The 22,176-nt window shown below is 32.6% G+C and overlaps 1 protein-coding gene across 1 annotated transcript in view; it reads right to left on the bottom strand.

Annotated features, from left to right (window-relative positions):
- The window catches only part of LOC107437791 (uncharacterized protein CG3556), a 69,864-nt gene extending 48,946 nt beyond the window's left edge, over window positions 1–20,918 (bottom strand). The window contains exons 1-3 of the mRNA XM_071186047.2: window positions 20,740–20,918; window positions 11,617–11,753; window positions 7,932–8,091 (exon numbers count right to left, since the gene is read on the bottom strand). Coding sequence (XP_071042148.1) covers window positions 7,932–8,091; window positions 11,617–11,753; window positions 20,740–20,794 — 352 coding nt within the window. The 5' untranslated portion in view covers window positions 20,795–20,918. The remainder of the gene's footprint in view (window positions 1–7,931; window positions 8,092–11,616; window positions 11,754–20,739) is intronic.
- Between the last annotated feature and the right edge of the window lie 1,258 nt (window positions 20,919–22,176).

The following is a 22,176-nucleotide window of genomic DNA, read 5'->3' as shown; positions in this document are numbered from 1 at the left end:
TTTATTAATATTTATAAAATATATATTCAAGAAATTGATAAATATATTATTCCAAATCTATGCATACGTATGTATATTATTGGAATTGTATCAGTTATTGAAAAACAAAATAAAAAAAATAAAAAATAATCACATTAAATAAGCACAATCTGGTGTATTCTATCAGAAGCACGCTTTTTTAAAACTAGACATTTGTTGAATAAAGTGTTTTTTATTCAAAATTCTTTACTAAATTGCAAATAAATTATTAAATGACTAAAAAAGAAACATCGTATTTTATAGTGTGAAAGAAATAAAAATAAAAAGATTAGCAAACGATTATTAGCGAAAAAAATATGAATGAAATTTTACGCTACGCGCGCGAAGTCAAGTTCCTCCCAAGTTTATCACATTTTAATATTAATCGCCCAGATTAGTTATTTCTTTATTGTCGCCAAATTATTTTTTTTAAAATAATTCATTTAAATTTTTCTTAGCTTCTAATAAATAAAAACAGTTGAAACTTTAGATTTTTCAATTGAAAAATATGTAGATTAATATGGTATAAAAAAATTCATACCTTATAATTCAATATTTTTTCATCCTCACTTTAATTAAATAATAAAAAATAATAAATAATTATTAAAAATTACTTTTTGCATGAAATTATCTTTGGGTAAATGAGTTTTATGAGTGGGTGCAATTTTTTTTTGAATTGCTTCATTAGTTTTGAAAATATTACTCAAAACGCAAAAAGCGAAATTAACATTAAGGGGTACGAACTTTGAATCGCTCTCCTGACCAAACTATGGGGACCACATTTCCCAGATTGCGGCTACCCCCTATATTTTGAAGATAAGAAATCCAAATATGTAAAAAAAAATGCATGTTTATTCAGAGAAAGTACGTTTTTGTGTCTGATTTCGTAACTTAATTAATAGTTAGCACTAATTAATTAGCATATTTGAGGTCACCCCCAGGAACCATTAAGATTGACACTTAGTTCGTGAAAATCCGATCATTAGAATGAAAGTTATTCAGGGTGATTCGTTTTTTTTTTTTGCGGACTGTACCTAAGAAACATAGTTTGTGTATTAAATGCTTAATGTCAGGTCATCATATAAGCAAATGCTCATTGAAATATTTATGCAATCAGTGTGGGAAAATGCATAATAGTTTATTGCATATTTCAAAGGAAATAAACGGTTCAGGCGCCTTGTCTGAACATAATATTAAGTCTAGTCAATCATTGCAGGAGCCCCTCCCTTGTAAAATTTTCGATTCACGTGCTCATGGCACATTGCCAAACGAATGTGAAAGTGAAATCCACATTATAGAAAAAGAATTATTGGTTTCAAATTCAAATTGTTTTTCAATGAAAGGCAACTGCAAATGTTTATATTGAATCGATAAGTGGAGAAAGATTATATTTGAAGAGCAATTCTTGACCTTGGAATCAGTGTAGCTATTGCTCTACTTTTTGCGCTAATTTATTGGGCTTAAAGAAAGAAAAAATAAATCTTGCGGTTTCCGGAGTAAATGAATTAGAAATGACCGTTAAGTCTAAAACAAAGACTACTATTTCAAATTACAATTTTAGTTTTTTGAAATCTTTAGAACTTCTTATTGTTCCAAAAATTACTGATGTCAAGCCGTCAAATTATATGGATGTTACCCATATTAATTGGCCTCAAAACATTTATTTAGCAGATCAATCATTTAATAGACCTGGAAAAATTGACCTATTGTTGGATGCGGAAGAATTTCTCGAGATTTTGAAACCTAATAGAATACATCTTTCCGAACATAAAATAATGATGCAGGACTCGGAATTCGGATACATAATTAGTTACCAAAAACTGAAAATCGAATTTATTGTGGGCTTTTAAAAGAAACCGAAAATCTTAATGAAACATTAGAAAAATTTTGGAAAATTGAAATAGTTGATGAAAGAATTGCTATTCAAGGAAACGAAAAAAAAATATGTGAGGAACATTTTGTCAAAAATCATACGAGAACGGATACAGGCCGTTATAAGGTTAAAATGCCAATGAGAGAAAAAAGTAATTCTCAATTAGGCGAATCGAAAGACAACGGTCTTCGGAGATTAAACTGGTTGTATAGACGTTTAGTGAACGAACCAATTATGCTGGTTCTGTATAAAAAAAATTTTTGGGCGAATATCAAAGTTTAGGTCACACGAAGTGATCGAATCTGAGGAGTCAAAAATGACCTACTACATTCCCCATCAAGGTGTCTACCGTCGTGAGAAGAGCTGGACTCCTCTCCGAGTTGTGTTTGATGACTCGTCAGCCACGTCAACTGGATATTCTTTGAACTCTCAGCTTTTGAACGGTGGAATTGTCCAAGAAGAACTATTTTCAATTTTATGTCGTTTTCGAACTTATCGATTCGCATTTATAGCGGATATTAAAAAGATGTGTAGAGAAATTTTAGTGCATGAAGATCAGAGCAAGATCGTTTGAGAATTTTATGGAAAAATAGTGCAGATGATCCTGTTAAGGTTACAAACTGAAAACTGTCACATATGGTACAAGTTGTGCCCAAGGGAGCCGGCAGAATAATATAAAAGGGGGTGCAACCCTCTAACAAACTACCCCCCGCCAAAAAAAATTTTAAATATTCTGTTATTACATTTTGTTTTGTTATTACATATACTTCCATCTGTTAATTTTTTTCAAGATGCATTTCTTCATTGTTAACAAGATATTTAAAAAAAAAGTACGAATTTCCTGTGCTTGCAAATTTTGCCACGATAAACTGTATTGATGGCGCTGGCATAGCTACTGACTTTGAAACACAAATAACTACAAACAATAGTTTCGTATACTAACGTGTTTGTGCACGCTTAACATTGGTATTTATTGTGCTGATGAAGTTTTACAGTTGTGAGAAGTCAGTTTGTGTTATACACCTTTGTTAAACTAAATAACTAATAGAAAATATAATATTATTTATATTTTATTAAATGAAATTTAAAAATATAGCTTAGATATCTGCCAAATTTGAGCATGCTCAGTGTGCATAAGAAAAGAATGAAAGATGACTCAGAATTCATTGAAAAAGTTATAAACAGATTTGGACAGCAAACAAGACGCTTACAATTCTTGTTTGATTAAACAATTTTTTAATTGTTATAGATCAATAATTACTTAATTATTTGTTTTTGAATAAAAATATTTTTAATAAAAAAATTTTATGACAAAATTTTTTTCTGTATCCCTTTAATAGTTTAAAAAAAAGCCAGGGGGTGCAATTGCACCCCGCTGCCGGTGCCCTTGGTTGTGCCCCGTCGCTGACAACACAAACTTCAAAACAACTGATCATTGACGAATGTGAAAGATTTCCAATAGCAGCACCTGTCGTCATGTTCGATTTCTAAATGGACGATTGTTTGTCTGGATCAGAGACATTGGATACTACAAAAGAATTGCAAGCATAACTTTCTCAAATACTTGCTCGTTGGTATGCTCCAATAATCCCCAACTTCTAGGTTATAACTCTGTGAATAGTGACTATTTGTTCGATCCTTCAAAAGAAGTAAAAGCTCTGGGACTCGTATGGAAACGTGAAGTTGATTGCTTTACCTTCAAAATGACTGTTAACAATCCTGTTAAATATACGAAGAGAACTGTTTTATCAGTTATTGCAAAAATTTTCGATCCCCTTGACCTCCTTTGACCTTTAATTACACGAGCAAAGATTTCCATGCAAGCTCTTTGGCTTCTAAAGATAGATTGGAGTGATTCACTTCCGATAAAAGAAGCTCGAGAATGGAACCAGTTTCTAGACTCACTTCGTAAAGTGAATTACTTAGACATCAACAGATTTGTGCTAATGGAAAAACTGAAAGTTGTAGACAGCTTAATGGATTTGCCGATGCTAGTGAAAAGGCACACGGAGCAGCTATCTATGTAAGGTGCTTCACATCGAATGGAGAAATCGCAACTAACCTCCTTTGTAGTAAATCCAGAGTTTCCTCCTTGAAGACAATTCCAATTCCTAAGTAGGAACTAAATGCTGCTGTGCTGTTGTCCAAACTTGTAACAAAGGTTGTCAAATGTCTAAACCTTGACATATCAGCTATTCACTTGTAGTCGGATTCTACCATCGTATTAGTTTGGATACAACAGTCGCCACACCTACTCAAGATATTTGTTGCAAATCGAGTGAGTAAAATTTAAGAACTGACAAGTGACTTTCAATGGCACCATGTGTCTTCCAAAGATAATCCTGCTGATTTTGTGTCACGTGGTCTGGAACCTCCAAAACTTCAATCGGAAGTTCTCTGGTGGAATGGTCCATCCTTTTTGCAACAAGGTTTAAATTTGACTATAGACAAAGAGATAATTTCTAATAACTCAAGTGAATATTTATCTGAACTAAAACCGCAGCCGGACACTTCTTCATTAGTGATATTTGATAATAATAATTGTTTAGCTAACCTAATTGAAAATTGCTCTAAGTACATTAAATTAATTAGAATTTTAGTTTCGTTCGCAGATTCTTATTTAATTGCAATTAACTTTGCATAGGTTTTGATCAAAGAGGTGAGTTTCGAGAAGAAATTAAATTGCTAGGTAAGGGACTGTCCGTATCTCCAAAAAGTAAGTTAAAGTTTTTAAATCCCTTTCTTGATAAAGATATTATTTGCGTAGCTGGTCGATTGGAACAATCGAATTTGAATTAGGATTCAAAATTTCCTATAGTATTACCAGCAAAACATAAATTGACTAGTTTGATTATGCAACATTATCATGTAAAGTTTTTGCATGCAGGGCCACAAGCCTTATTGGATTATGTTAGAGAAAAGTTTTTGCCTTTGCAAGGTAGAAATTTAGCTAGAAAGATTTTCATAGTTGTGTTGTTTGTTTTAAACAAAAACCTATAGTTGCTAATCAAGTAATGGTAAATCTGCCACCAGAGCGGGTTAACCATGGTGCAGTATTTAATAAAACAGGGATCGATTTCACGGGACCATTTTTAATTAAATATAAAAATCAACGTAAAGGAGTCTATCACAAAATTTACATTTATTTGTTTGGCCACTAAAGCTATCTACTTGGAAATGGTAGATGATTTAAGTAACTTCAGATGCGCTAATAGCTTGTTTGAAAATATTTTTTTCGCGTCGTGGAAAGAGTAGTGTTTTGATTAGTGACAACGCTACAAATATGGTGGGTTCTAATTTAGAACTAAAAAAGTTGTATAATTTAGTGGATAAAATCAAAAGGTAAGTTAAATAACTACTGTTCAACGGAAGAAATAATTTGGAAATTTATTCCGCCTAGAGCACCTAATTTTGGAGGTATCTGGGAAGCAGGTGTTAAATCCTTTAAATTTTATTTTAAAAGAGTAGTAGGAACTACCAAATTAACGTATGAGGAATTTTTAAGTGTTATTAATCAAATTGAATCTATCTTGAACTCGCGACCACTCACTCCTTTATCAGATGACCCTAGTGATCTTAATGTTCTACCTCCGGCACATTTTTCAATCGGTCGATCAATACCTACCATAGCAGGGCCTAAAATAAATGTACCTTCAAATCGAATAAGTAGGTGGAAATTATTAACTAAATTTGTTCAAGCAATTTGGAGGAACTAGAATTATTTAAATCACCTTCAACAAAGATATGAATGGAACTTTAAGAAAATTAATATTGTCCCAGGCAGCATGGCTATTTTAAAAGAAGACAATACACCCGTGTGTAATTAATTGGCCTTTATGTCGGATAATAAAAGTTATTCGAGGTAAAGATAATAATGCACGTGTAGCTATAATTCGCACTTCAACTGGAACATATAAACGTGCGATATCTAAATTATGCTTGCTGCCAATTGAATAATTTTGATTTTGCTAATAGTATGAATTTGATAACTAAAAAAAATGTAAAAAAACTTTTGTTATATTGTTTAATGATTTGTTAAATTGTTACTTATACTTGTATATTGTGAACTCACATTGAATAATAATAACAATGATTTATTCTTAAAACTATCAATTTGATTGAAATTCTAATTTATTTTTTTTACTAGATGATCAGTTTTTAATTTTATTTTATAACCGTCGTTGAACAGCCGACCCAATTTCATGGGTTTACGACTACTTACGTTCAACTCCGTAGCCTTGTAATTTTGAACCAATCCAAAAGACAAGGAAACTCCTGGATCAGTACCCCCAGAGGTATTGATTTGTTGTGGGAACATGGAGGACTTTGAGACTCGACAGATTTAACGTGCATCAGTCACCATTTACTACACGGGGAGTCTTCGGCCGGCGAGGATCGACCCCTCGACCTCTTGGATATGGGCCCAGCGCCCTACCGACCAGGCTATCCCGGATGTTAAATATCATGTATCTAAATGTGTAACGTCGCCATGTAAAGATGATAGCTCGCCAATTTGGCGAGCGTTTCTTAATGTTTATGTTTATAATTATTACTTCGTTCGTCGTTGTTGAGGATGCGCTATAGTGAGCATCCTCTAATAAAAAAATTTGGATATCAATTAAAAATGCATCGTTGTTGCGTTTGTTCTATGGTGAACGCCCTTTATTAAAACTAATCGTTAAAATTACAGTCCATTCATATATCGTTATAAACACTAACTATTAAACAATCATCAAACGCACACAAGATCATGTGCAAAAATTATCGGAGTCGAAAGGTCTTCCCTATGAGCAGACCTAGTGAGTTCTCCAGAAGTGGTATCCACTCTTTCAGGACCACCACAATGGGTGAGATACCGTTGGCCATGTTAATATGGGCGTCTAGTTTCTGCCACACTAGATGGCAGCACCGAGACTCTATTTGGATTCTAAAGTACACTAGGAATTTAATTTTGCCGGAAATGCCAAGAGCCAATAAGGCACTCCAGGGATCTTTTACATGCCGCATAATCATACGACATGGCCGCTGAAGATTTTCTGCATCCCGAAAATCCGGTGTCTGGGCCGGGGATCGAACCCGCAGACATGGGCTCAGAAGGCGAACGGTGATAATGAATATAACTTATAATATTTTAAAAAAAATATTTTTTTAAATATTATACTATAGCAAAGGGCGTGAAATTTCAGTCCCAAAGATATTAGCACATACATAAAAGTTTTGGTTTGCCACTATTTTGCGTTCATGAAAAATGTGATATTTTCGTTCTTAATACGTTTTTAAGACGTTAGGGAGAACTTAATTAATGAATGACTAAGCAGTTTCTGTTCTGTTGTTGTTGACATATTCCTGTTAAGGCAGAGGGGGTGCGATTGTTCTTGTTTTTCAGTGGCGCCATCTATGGCCGAGAATTTGACTTCTGCCACCCAATTCGTCGCACCCATTTATAGGGCGGACCCATTCATTCTTCCACAGATCGTAATTTTGACCTGAATCAGGGAATGATCGAACCCCGATCCAGTTCCCCCAGAGGTGTTGATTTGTTATGGGAACATGGAGGACTTTGCGACTCGACAGATTTAACGTGCGTCAGCCACTATTTTACTATAGGGGGAGTCTTCTATCGGCGCGGTTCGAACCCACGAACTCTCGGACATGGGCCCAGCGCCCTACCGACCAGGCTATCGCGGCCCATAGTTTTTGTTCTAAATAGAAGAAAAACTCACTTAAAAACATTTTACTTTCAATCATGTTTCACATCAATGAGTCACGACAATTTGAGCGAGCATAGATTAATTTCAAACAGAGTTTTTTTTTTTTTTTAAAGATGAAACTTAATCGGTTGTATTAAATGCTTGATCGTAATTGCCAAACTGGTGTGAGAAAATTTCAAGTCTTTATAGATCATTCGAAAAGAAATTTGAATATTTATGTCGTTTTAACACAACAGTGTCTTCCTTAAAGTGTTCAAGCTGTTTCAAATTGTTATATTTATTTTGTATTTTTTTTTAATATAAATGTGGTGCAAAAAACAATAACTTACTAATAGTGAAATACAGTTTGAAGTTCGAATATGAGGCGCGAAAATAAACACGAACGTCAGTTACTGCAGTAATGAAATTTCCAATTCTGTCACCCTGACAGAAAGTATATTTATCTTCAGAACCTTTGATAATGATTTCTAACTTGTGGTTTGCGCAATCCTAAAAAAGAAAATAGTTATAAAATATTTAGCATGAACATGAATTTAAAAAAAAACACATATCCTTAGTAATAATTATTTAAAAATCACTTTTTAAGAGGAATTTTTACTGTCTAACCAAAACATACCCTCAACTACAAAGGATTATCGGTAGTTTCTGAAAATATGCTCTCCTATATTCAGTTGTTGTTGTTAATTTGCGTCGCACTAGAGCTGCACAATGGGCTATTGGCGACGGTCTGGGAAACATCCCGGAGGATGATCCGAAGACATGCCATCACAATTTTGATCCTCTGCGGAGGGGATGGCACCCCCGCTTCGGTAGCCCAACGACCTGCGCGCGAAGTCGAGCACTTTACGGTAGCACAGTTTAACGAGGACCAATACCGCACACCCTCGGTCCCTACGCAAACTGATCCAAGTGGTCACCCACCCGCACACTGACCGTAGTCAGTGATGCTTGACTTCGGTGATCTGCTGGGAACCGTGTCTTAACCATCAGTCCACTGCGGGACCTCCTATATTCGGAAAAGGTTATGTATAACTCTATTATGTGCGTGAGTGTGACTCCAGAACCGTTTGTGATAGTCTTAAAATTTGAGGTTCCTCAGTGCACTGATTGCAAAGACGCAGTTCCCAGTTGAACACCGAAGTCAAGCATCAATGGTTGCTGTCATTAAGCGGGTGGGTGACCACTTTGATCAGCCTGCGTAGGGACGGAAAATACAGCGTTACGGTTAAACTGTTCTACCGTAACTGTTCTGCTAGACTAACTTTCAACTTGTCTGGCTAACGAAGCAGTTAAACCATCCCTCGGCAAAAGATCAAAATTGTGATGTCATGTCTATGGTTTTTCAGCCGTCGCCAATAGACAATTAAGCAGATTTAAAGGGACGACAATAAATTAAAATACCTACCTACCTTCAAATTTGAACAGTGGGTGAATGCAATTTTAGCTCTCAATACTGAAAAATCGTTCAAAAGTTTTAATTTGATTGTCCAAGAGAAGCATTTTAAGCATAAAATTTCTCATTGAAGTATCCATTGTTTTTATTTCACGCATCTATATTATATAAAACGCTAATACGTATGTATCAATAAAACCGATGATATTTCTTTTCTCGCTTTGGCAACAGTTTTTATTTTTATTTGTTAGGCTTCGGCGCGCAAGAGCACGTAGTGAGCATCATATGGCTAATCTATATTATATAAAACGCTAATACGTTTTAATTGATAGGCTTCGGCCTCGCAAGAGCACGTAGTGAGCATATCATATGTCTAATCGGGTGAATTCTCACCGAATTATCAAAAAAATTCTCACAAAATTATCTTCATCGACGCTGATGCTTCACATCCGGCGTTCAGTACTATTTCATATTGTTTTACAACACATGGTTTTAGCCCTCTGGTGGGAAAGACTTTAAAACAAAACTTACAACAGTTACTTTTCTCAACAACTGAAATTTAGAATAGTATGATTAAGAAAAATATGTGAACAGTTTGCAATTAATATTGAAATGCACAGGTTTAGACTTTCCCACAGTGAAAAGTTTTCGGAACTTCAGTGTTCAAAAAAGTATACAAAAGCTAGACGTTAAGAACGCATACAATGAGCGAGCAAAGCGAGCATCGGATTGCGAAGCATTCCGAAATGAACTGCGAAAGCAGTTCCGGGGGTTGGCGAGCGCCAGCGAGCAAGGGTCGAAGCCTCCTAGTATTATATAAAACGCTAATACGTACGTATGTATGTATCAATAAAACCGATGATATTTCTTTTCTCGCGCTGGCAACAGTTTTCATATTTAATTGATTGGATTCGGCGCACAAGAGCACGTAGTGAGCAACCAGATAACAATAACCAGAGTGAGCATTATCAGGTTGTTCAATTCAGATTCATGCACTAAAAACATGACAATATTTAATTTAAACTCAATTAGGAATTAATTAATTAATTGAAGTGAGAATGCTTTAAAAGGCCGCTGCTGAATTCATATTTTTCTACTGGGAGCTACCTTAAGGTCTAAAAAACGTTTAAGTGTTTGTATTGAATGCATTGAATTTTTTTATATTTCGCGTTTATTTATACATTGAATTTTCACGCTTTAAAATGCAGAATATTAGTGAAGCAATATTTGATAATTTATTTTGCTAATATGTTTCTTATTTAGCTAATGTTTTGATTTTTTCACCATGTACAATCTAAATAGCTAATATACTTTTTTAAAAGCCAATAAGAACATTGGTAGAATTCTTCTACATAAGTACAATACTATGTCTTTGATGATAAAATACTATGTCTTTGATGATAATATATTATGTCTTTGTGCTAGAACATTGTGTTTATTGGCGAGCGAGCGCAGCGACCCATGGTTCACGGCGTGAACCACATAGGATTGCGTAGCAATTCTCGGGGGTTGGCGAGCGTTAGCGAGCAGGGGGCAGAGCCTCCTAGTATTATATAAGACGCTAATACGTATGTATCAATAAAACAGATGATATTTCTTTTCTCGCGTTGGCAACAGTTTTTATTTTTATTTGTTAGGCTTCGGCGCGCAAGAGCACGTAGTGAGCATATCATATGTCTAATCGGGTGAATTCTCACCGAATTATCAAAAAAATTCTCACAAAATTATCTTCATCGAAGCCGATGCTTCACATCCGGCGTTCAGTACTATTTCATATTGTTTTACAACACATGGTTTTAGCCCTCTGGTGGGAAAGACTTTAAAACAAAGCTTACAAAAGTGACTTTTCTCAACAACTGAAATTTAGAATAGTGTGATTAAGAAAAATATGTGAACTGTTTGCAATTTCAAATTAATATTGAAATGCACAGGTTTAGAATTTTCTACAGTGAAAAGTTTTCGGAACTTCAGTGTTCAAAAAAGTATACAAAAGCTAGACGTTAAGAACGTATCCAATGCGCGAGCAAAGCGAGCATCGGATTGCGAAGCAATCCGAAATGAACTGCGAAAGCAGTTCCGGGGGTTGGCGAGCAGGGTGCGAAGCCTCCCAGCATGATATTATTTTTTCATATGTGCGCATACATGCAGTCTTGTCTGCTCAAATACATAGGTACGGGTTGTAATTTTGAACCTAATCCAGAAGACAAGGGAACTCCTGGATCAAGTATTGGGAGAAATTTGCCTTTGCGGAGCACTTTTTTGATGGTACTATATACGGTTCGAAGACATCATGAATGCCACTCTTCTTCAACAACACTTTCGCTTGGCTATTGGTACCACAGTTTCGACACACCAACTGTCCGAAACCGCCTTCACGCTGTAGTTCTGTATGCTCATCGACCAATAGTGTGTGTCCTGTTAACAGTAAAGCACCATCGCGGCAGCAGGGAGTGGGCAATAGAGCAAATGCTGAACTGTTTTATGTTTTTTACTATACATATTAATTACAACAATCTACTGATCCAGTTATAAGTGTACGTCAATTATAAATTAAAATATCTAAAATGTCTTCAAAGATAGAAGCTTTACTTTTAAATTTATTTGATTGTATAATATATTACCGAATAGTAAAGTCTAAGCTGAAAAATATTCAATCGTAAAAATTTATTTGGTGGTACATGTATATCTATGCATTCATCCTTATCGGAAGACACTTCTCCAGATATTCTTTTCTCTTCTATACAGGAATTAAGAGAAGCTATAAAATAAAAGAAGAAACTGTAATTACTATAATTATTTTGAGTAATAATCTTATGTTCATCATTTAGTATTCATCTTATATACAGACTATGCATATTTGTCACGAAATCTAAGCACAAATTAAAAATTTTAATTTGATTTATTCTACGTGGTAAATCTTTAAAGTAAATGTTGACTGCCTTGTTTTATAGTTTTGTTTTAAAGAAATCACTAAATATGGGTTACATGTATTTAATTAACTTTTATAAAATTATTTCTTTTTCTTCTTTAAAAATATTAGGAAGAAACTTGCTGATAAATTTAAAAGCATTTTAAGTGATCAACTCGATTTTCAATGAAATCCTATATATTGAATTAAAATATGTTAAATATATTTTTTATAAAATGCTATATATTGATTTTAATTATTGAATGAAATTATTTTTCTACACATTGAATAAAAATATGTTATATATTTTTAATCATTTAACTCTATCTTGCAAATATCTACCTTCATTTAATATTTACTGCTTTGTTAATCATTCATTTTTGATTTCAAACTATTCACTGAATGAAGGTTACATACACTAAATTGACTTTTCTAAAATTTATCCAACTCTGTACAAAAAAAAAAAAACAATTATTAATGAGGAAATGTTTAAAAGCATCCAGAGAAGTTTATTTGAGTTTCAGTGAAATGCAGTTCATGTATATAATGAATTAAAATATTTTTATTCATTTAATAACTAGATTTAGTAAATAGCAACTTCTTTTTCATTTAGTGATTCAAAAATAGTTTTTAAAAATTACATGCGATAGAAATTTTACGTTAAAATGACAAAACACGAATGTCTAAGGCATCAGTTCCTAGTCAAGCGTGGTACTTAGCCTTGGACGTTTGGTCGAGTGTCTAAACTAAGATAAATACTGTCTTACTAATGATATTAATACCAGTAATGCTGTAATACTAGTCCTTCTGAGATACAGTGTCAATTCAGTTATTAACTTTATGTGGGAAGATAAGTAGTGTTAAAAATCCTATCAAGGTTTTTTATGATGAGTATTGAAACTGTAACGCGAGCTACAATACACAATGAGCTACAATAAAGTTATTTTCTTTACAAAGAAATATTGAAGTTATACTTCTTATGCGACTTCCAACAAGGTTGCGTTAAACGTTTAACGCTACATTTTTATTGGCCGGGAAATCACGTGGTAGGATCCAGTTTTCCCTTATTCATTTCCATATTGTTTTGGTTCTCACTAGCATAAAAATAATAAAAGTATTGTTTTTCCATACGCGATCGCAACGCTCGAGTACGCCGTCTAGCGGGAGCCTGTAAATATCAGACATTAATTTATCACGTTTTCATTTAGTTCCATCAAAATCATTGACTGAATCAGACGCCATTTTTTAGCAGCAAATAAGAAACAAAATTTCCCTAAGGAAAAGGCCGAAGAACTTGAAAAAAATCTCCAGAATATTAGTAAATCTTTCAGGAACAGAACACGCCAAACATTTGAAGAAAAATTCCTCAATAATTTTTAATTTCTATTATTAAACTTGCAACTGATGACTTCCGATTTCGTATACTGTTACAGATGTGTGTATTAAGGTAAAATGCATTTCTTCTGTCTTCAATTCATTACGAATTAAAGTGAAGTCAAGATTGCTTTCGTCATTCCAGTGAATAAATATGAATTCAGAACATACAGAATTGTAATAGTTATAGCATATTCTTCTTCGTTATAGAATAGTATATATTTCTGTATCCATATAATTCGGAAAACAGCGATAAAAAATTATCCAAATTACTTGAAATAGTGCCATTTGTGCTGATTCTTAATTAATTTCAATCGTTTTCTTGGTAAGTATTTTTTAGTTTTGAAAGAATAAGTTCAACTAGAATTCAGCTATTCTGTTTTTAGCTACATATTCAAATTCATATCAATTATAAAATTTTGCTGTGTAGTATGTTATCTAAAAGTAATGAAGGGATAAACTATGTATCTATTATTTGAGAATAAAGTTTTCAAACAAGGAACTTATAATTTTGGAATTCTCCGGGAATTATAAATCAAGTAAGTGCAATGATTTTTACAATAAAAATTTTGCTTGTAAACATTTTTTTTTTCATTTGATGATGGTTCTCTACGGAATGGTTTTTTACGTCTGATTAAGAACTATAAGAATAATAAAAAAAGAAACAATATGAAAGTTTTTATTTCAATGTAAAGAATTCTTAAAATCGTTTTTTTTTATCCTAAGAATTCTTTATTTTCCGTTTTTTAGTTTATAATTTTTTGATAAAAATTGTTCTCAAAATACTTTTTTTGAAAAATTAAGTGGTATAACATTATGTGTTTATGTATACTTCTTGTATATTCCAATGTTTGAAGTAATATGATTCAGAAAAGTATGGAATAAAAATTCGGTACTTACGTATTAACGCCACCGCCGCTACGGATTTGGCGGTTTTTAAGTGCCGCTAATCTACACATAAAATTTTTGCGACAATTCATAAAATAAAACACTTTATTTAAAATCAAAATAGTCAATCGGATTTCGGTGGAAAATGAGCCGATATAGAGTTTAGCATAGATTCAAAACAATCATATCGCCATATGAACTCTGATAAATAAGATTCCAAATGAAATAACATTTCCAAAACGTACGTTTACCAAGATAAAGTTTTATGTTGTGGGAATTGGTACATTTTCGTTTTTTCGGTAAAATATTTCCCTCCTGAAAAAATAAAATTGCATCTTGTTTTGTTTTTGGCAAATCCCAAAGACGAATTTTCGTAGCACTAAAAATGGCGACAAAAAAAGAATTGTTTTTTTTTTGTTTCGTCAGCATTCTTTATTTTACGTTTCTTAGTTTCTAAATAATGATTTTTATTGAAACTTGAAATTTTTTGATAAAAATTGTTGTCAAAAAACTTTGTTTACAAAACTAAATTTCATAAAATTATGAGGCTTATGTATATTTTTTGTTCATTTTAATTTTTGAAGTAATATGATTCTTAAAACTAGAGAATGTAAAGTTTAAATGGGCCTTTCATGTTATATCATTAAATTTAGTAATACTATTTCTCGGGCATTAGGTTTTAACTCTTATAAGAATATACATATTTTTTTCTGTGTACAAATATTTTTCCGGTGTGTTTTGGATATTCCTTCTCTAATAAAAAGAGATACCATTTTGTTTTCGTTTGCATAAGAAAGAATGTCAAGCATTTTTCTTTTTTAAATTTAATTAGCCACTATAAAGAAGGAACGTTGCAATGCTACGTGCTACATTAACGACGTCTCTAGAGTAACTGAATGACTATTCATATAGAAATCGCAGGTATTAGTCTCATACAACAACGCCCGCTATAGTTCGTTGCGATCGCGAATAAATATTTTTTTAGTTTGTTTTGATGCACATATAATTTAATAGGGTAATATTTTTTATTTTCAAATTTAGTGGATAACAATTGTAAAAAATGAGTGAAAACAATCCCACGGACAATGCGACGGATTTAAGGTTATGTCAAGGTACGTCTCTTGTGAATATCAAGTGATTGTTAGGTTTTCTCTTTTGAAATTACATTATGACGCATTCACATACATTATTAATGCGAATACATTTTCCAGGTCGAGACGATGAGGCAACCACAAGCACTTCCACTGGTTCAAGAGGTCCACGAGGGAAAAATGCTCAATATTACCGTGATTACAGAGCACGGAAGCGAGCAGGAAAAAGAGTCGTTGAATAGAACTAGTGATCCTTCTACGACTGCTTATTCTTCTACAATTAACGTCGCAGGTTGCGAAGTTTAACTTCTTCCGCGCGGAGGGACTCCACGCACTTTCTCTTTATTCTTGTGCAGTATGTTTTTGCCCATTACTGACATATGTGTACATTATTTGTATACATCGTAAATTTATTCGTATTCGTCATACCCATATAATAGATGTGTATTTGTCATTATATTATTAACTGGAACTTTAAATAGTTAGACGTTAAAGTTTTTCGTTTTTTTTTGTTTTTTTTTTTTTTTTAAATTGGTTATCCACTGAAAAAGTTGGGAGCTACTGGTTTAAAGCACCAGTTCCCAATTTTTTTCGGCAATGGAACACTATGTGATCTATTTTCTTTTGACGGAACCGTGACGCTGGCTTAATAAATTAAGTTTATTAGCAGCTGTCGATCCATATCAACGATTGAAAGATTACTGATCAGTTTAAAAAGTTTTTTAATTGGTTAAGAAATAAAAATTTTAAAATTAGGTTTCATGTCAGGCAGTTGAATTCATGGGTGTTGGAGTGGTTTCTAGTTTAGTTCTGAGTTAGTTTATGGTGAAAATAAATGAAATAAGCTGAAATATGGTTTCAGCAAAAAAGTAGCTTTCAGAAAAACTTTTTCTGCAAACTGACTAGATTTCTTTTTCTCTGAAAACTACTCTTAAATTTGGTTAGTTCACTTTAAGGTACTTTAGTTTAGGTTCGATGAGAAAAATTAATACATACTTTTATATAAATGCATATCATTTTCGAAATTAATTAAATAAATTGTAGGATTTTTCTAAAAAAAATATTAATTTCTTTTTCATTGGTATTTTATTTTAATAATAAACAAAATTACCCGAAATATTAAACAAATTATGGATTTTTTGTTCAGATAAATATACTTACAAATTTTACTAACCCTTAAAGATTTTTTAAAAAAATCTAACTCTAAGGAACCCTGTAAAACAGCAATAAACTTTTTTCTAAAAAAAAGGTGAAATACTACAAGCTAAAATTTGCATATTTTTGGTTATTTTTGCCGACGTTTTAGAAGACTCAGCACGGTTTAACTGCAACAAATGATTAATGTTTAGAATTATTTAGAAGTAATGGAGAATAAAAGCCCTATAAATAGAATTTAATAAACCAAGAATCATGCACTAAAAGAATACCACTCGAATATATGCATTCGTTATTTGGAGAAAGTTGCCATCTCTGATATCCTACACATCTAATAAAACAAAGAATATGTGCGTGGGTATGTCCGTGCGTTTGTATTAGCATACAGGGTGGCGGAAATACCGTAGGCACAAAAATTACGATATTTAGCATCAAGCAAAATGAGTATAATTATTAACGAACTACGAAGACAGTCTTACATTTTTTCATCCAGAGAAACTAAAAAATAGAATTTTCTCATTGGTTTAAAGAGTAGATAGATTGACTTAGTTCAGTGGTTCCCAACCTGGGGGCGATCGCCCCAAAGGGGGAGATGGAGCTTCTCAAGGGGGCGATAATCTTTAGGGGGGCGATCAGGGGGCGACGAGTCCTCAAAAAATAAAAATTGCTAATAATATTAATAATAAACGCTATTTGAGATTGAAATTGAAGATATATATGAAACCTATGGTTCTGGTGTAGACAAAGAACTATGATAGTTAAAAATTAAAAAAAATTCAAGTGCAGGATCGTTTTCGTCATACTATTTGGTATCGCAGGCGGAAATCTGATAAGTCACTCTGGTCCTCTGAACAATAATACTGTTTCCAGGCGTATTGATGAGATGGCCGCCGACCTTGAATTAAAACTCATAAAATTTCTGATAGAAGGTAAATTTGCGTTGCAGATTGATGAATCAACTGTGATAGATAGCAAAGCTGTTTTAGCTTAAGTGAGATTCATAAATGAGAGTAAGAAGATTAACGAGGAAATGTTGTTTACAAGAACTTTGAACACAGATACAAAAGGATCGCGATTTTTAAATTGGTCAATGATTATTTTGAGGTAAAAGAAATTCCACTCACAAAATGTAAGTGCTTGTGCAACAGATGGTGCTCCAACCATGTCTGGTCGTCATACTGGGTTTCTGGGTCACCTTAAAAAAGAAGTACCGGAAGTTATCTCACCATTCATTATGTCATTCATCGTCAACTTTTGGCTGCGAAAAATTGATTATTTCTGGCATCAATAAAATAAAAGCTAATTCTCCTAATAACCGTTTGTTCCGAGAACTTTGCCATGAAAATGATGAAGATTTCGAATTCCTGCTCCTGCATACAGCTGTGAGATGGCTTTCAAAAGGAAACTGAGCCATTTCCTCGAACTGCTGGATTTGCTTACTGAGTTTCTCGAGACCACTGATCCTGTATTAAGTGAGAGTTTGAAGCAACGCTAGTTGGAAACTGCGTACCTCACGGATATTTTCGAAAAAATGAACGAAATCCAAGTAAAACTTCAGGGAAATAAAATGAACATTATCAAGGCTAAGGAAATCATATCTTCATTCATCGCCAAGTTTGATATCTACAAGTCAAACATTGGTCGCAAAGAGCTAATGCAATTTCCAACACTTAAAAAGTGTTCAATGGCAGATATCGAGATTCTCGAAAATAAAATCTTAATTTTTACTGATCACCTTGATCAGTTATGGAATCAAGATTTAAAGATTTGATGAAATTAGAAATTCCGGATTGGATTTTCGATCCTTTCTCTTTTGAAGTTGTGGATAGGCTCACTTCCTCTTTGTAGACTGAGATTTTAGATTTGAAGTTTGACTGTGAGGCTAAAGTCGTCTTTAAAAAATACGGTTACGAGTTAGCTTGGGTAAAGCTTATGGACACTTATACACAATTGTGGAAACAAACTGAGCCGCTTCTCATCTCGTTCCCGTCAACATATTTAGTGGAGAGAGGCTTTAGTTCTGTCTTCCAGCTGCTCACAAAGCAAAGAGATAGGTTGGACATTTGCTTCAAAGGAGACCCGCTTTTAAATCTGACGAGCATAAAACCTGACATTCAAGCTTTAACTTGAAATACACCAAACACAGGGCAGTGGTAAAAGTGTACTTTCTCCCTCTTCATTTTTTTTTCTCAAATTTTAGTTGTTAGCGTTTTAACTTTTTCTTGATTACATTAAAATATGAATTTAAAAAAATGTACTTTTGTTTTGATAATTCCTTTTTAAATATCACTTCTTTTTGAAAAAAAAAGATGCAAAATTTTTTTTAATTAATAAAAATGACAGGGTAAATGTGCCTCCTTATTTGCATTACAATTTAAATTAAAATCAAATAACATAGCATATTTTCAGTGTTTGGTTGCTCACAAGCAACAATGAATGGTTTTTTGAGCAAAAAGAGAAAGGGGCGATATCTGTCAGCCAACCCTAAGAGGGGGGCGATGGTCCACAAATGATTGGGAAACAATGACTTAGTCTTTCAAAAATTCAGTTTTGTCAAATATTTTTAACATTGATTCAAAGATGTTTGCTAGCTTATAACTCTTTTAAAAAAATTGTTTATTGCACTTTCTGTAATACGCTGCCTGCTCAAAACAATTAAAGGATATTGAAAGTCTTATTAAAAAAAAATTATTTTCAAACTTCGCAGTAGGCAAACTTGGAGTTAGACGTCGAAGACGAAACTTTATCGGCAGCGAATTTGATTTGGCGGGAAAAAATTATCCACATCAATAAGCGCGTTATTTCAATGAGTGATATGTCTCAATGAAGTCATTTAACCGAATCAGAAGCTTGGAGAGTTGCTGACCGGTTAGAGGAAGGGGGGGCGTCTTTTGGACAGGGCACAATACCGGAAATACGAAATTGCATTGTTGAAAACCATAATTACATATTATACTTTCTCTAATAGCTTTTGAATAGCTTCATCGATTGGCATGTTGTTTTCTCTTTCATTGCTAATATTTTTTAGATCATTTTGGGATTTTTTTACCTCTTTTTACATTGAGTTGCTCGCATACAACGTTGCACTGTCAAGCAAACAGCAACGTTACAAAATGTTTAAAAAATTTAAGAAGGCAAAATATCGAAAAAAATTCAATCTTGGGCTTCAACATACGTTAAACGTGAATTATATTCATATATAATATTTATATATAATATTAGTCCTTAAATAATAAAATTACATGTTTACGGCCTAGATCAGTTATGTGTATCAGTAATCCTGGGTATAAATGTTAAGAAAAAGAAATTTTTTAACAACAAAAAACATTTAGTTTTAGTTTGTTCTAGGATTAGAAAGTTAAATAAAACTGATTAGCAATCAAAAGTCCATTTTAATTACAAATTAACACTTCATATGGATGCAAATCACATGAACATTTAAGAGATCAAAAAATTAATCCAACTCTCTCTTGAACGAAATGACTTTTATATTTACATATAGTCTTAATTTCTGACTGTCCGATTTTAAATCTCGAAATAATTAAAATTCTACATAGTTAAAATATACAGCTGATCACCGGAGGCAGCTAGTAAAGAAATAAAATTATGTCAGTTTGATAATTGTACGGCGGTTCGTTCGAACGCTGGAAAAATGTAGAATTTAAAGTTGAAGAATAGAATTTAATAAATGAATAATATAAGTTTGTAAGTCTACAAGATACTTCTAGATTAAATATCTTCAACAAAAAGAAAAGCTACACGTGGATTAGATGTGTCTAAATAAAGTGGAATCAAAAACAATTCCGTTGCCTTAAATATACTCATATTGATGCGATCACTTTAAGCTCTTTTACTTTTTATATAGATACCCTGGATTGAAAATTCTTGCTTTAACAACCAACTATGTTTTGATATTTAACTGTAGTAATTTTTCACCAAAAGCACAGAACTTCCATAGAGTTGTTCAAAATTAATCGATTTATAATTAGAGAAATATTAAAATAAACAGTAATGAATGATAAGATGACAAAAAAATCTTTTAAAGTACTAACAAAATTAAAATTATTCTGCTTATCTGTTTTACTTCGTTACCAATTTAAGTATTGTGAGGTATTAAAGCATTAATGTTCAGTAATCAGCGAAATATATTAAACGTTTCTGTTAACAAATTATTATTATTTGTTTTTACTTTCACGTGACTAGTCATTAATTTACCATAATAATGAGGGAAAATACAGAATCTTTTAAACAATGCAAATTGATGCACAAATTATTACAATAGGATTAAAAAAATCTTTAGAAGTGGCGGGAACTAAAGATATACTTACACGTAATACAAAATAATATTCCGAAAACAAAGAAAGCTAAATTCAGTTGAATCATTTTCGTTCCCCGAAATCTCAACTTCAAATGGGATAAAAAAGAAAATCTTTGGTAACTGCCCAGTTACTTAAACATCTGCAGAGATATGGAACACTCTTAATCGCTGAGACAATCTATATTTCAAATATCTACATTCAGAGAACATATTTAGAATAGATAGTGTGAAGTAAGAAACCATTAGAGGGTAGAGGTCAAGTGATGTGGTCTCTTACTATCATTTTCCCGTCTTTGATTGCCTATCAGTTGAAAAAAATTGCTGGCTTAAACAATCTCTATAAAATAAATAAACCAGGGAGATATAAGGCTTAAAAATTGGAAATGATTAAGAATGAATGGAAGGACTGTTTAGAAATTCAGTTTTTTTCTTGTAAGATTTCAGAAACTTTTCACAATAATCTATTCTTATCATTTACTATTTTAAAAAAGTTAATGGAACATCACGGTCGTAAATACTTCCAAACCATAGCAAGCATCATAGAAAAAAAGTTTTATTTATGAAATGAAAATCTGTCACATGTAATTCAAACACTCAGTGCGTTTTTTATATATATTTTATTCAAATATATTATTTTTAATGATATAAAATCAATCCAGTTTATTAGATTAATTTTATTGGCGAGAATATAAATGCAACGCACTAAAAAAATGTATATTTAACTGACGTTTCTTATATACCTATCTTTACGAACGCGCGTCAATTTGACGCATGAGCGAATACATATAACAGCTCTTACAGAGATGCCAAATCGCTCGGCACAGCAAATATATATTTTAAAGTGGTAGTTTATCAATTGTGATTCTTAATTTAATAAATTTATTTAGTAGATTTTTATGCACCACTATTTCTAAATAATTCGTAGGCTTATATAATTCACCACTTTTTTTATTGCAAAATTTACTTCGTAATTGTTTACCGTTATTTAAATTATTTTTGCGTGTCCGGAGTTGTCGGCATCTCTGCACTTAGAAAGCAATGCAATTATATAAGAAAAAATATGAGATATATATTTACGAAATATTTTAGTATTTTATTTTTCAATACTTGAACAAATCTGACATCAATTGACATTCTACGTTTGTTCTTTCTATTATTGCTTATCGGCAACAGTTGTTTATCCCTTGTTTAATTTGAGATTACGATATCGAATAACGGATCGAAGTATTGTCGGTACATTGCTATTTATTATTGATGTGATGTTTGCATGTTTGCTGAAAATTTTGCCAAAATTACGATCGCGTCAAATTGACGCATATCCGTAGCGATAGGTATACCAGATAATTTCAATATTTCAACTCTTTTGAAGAAAATAGACTTCAACATATATTTACCTCAATCAATGGATAAAAGTCATTATACAAGAGATAAAGTAAAAATGCAAACG

Source organism: Parasteatoda tepidariorum, chromosome 9 (assembly GCF_982258835.1).
Source record: "Parasteatoda tepidariorum strain Cologne lab strain chromosome 9, Ptep-v5.0, whole genome shotgun sequence".
NCBI classification, from domain to species: Eukaryota; Metazoa; Arthropoda; class Arachnida; order Araneae; family Theridiidae; genus Parasteatoda; species Parasteatoda tepidariorum.
The sequence above is the reverse complement of the archived record's forward strand: the minus strand, read 5'-3'. Positions and strand labels throughout refer to the sequence as shown.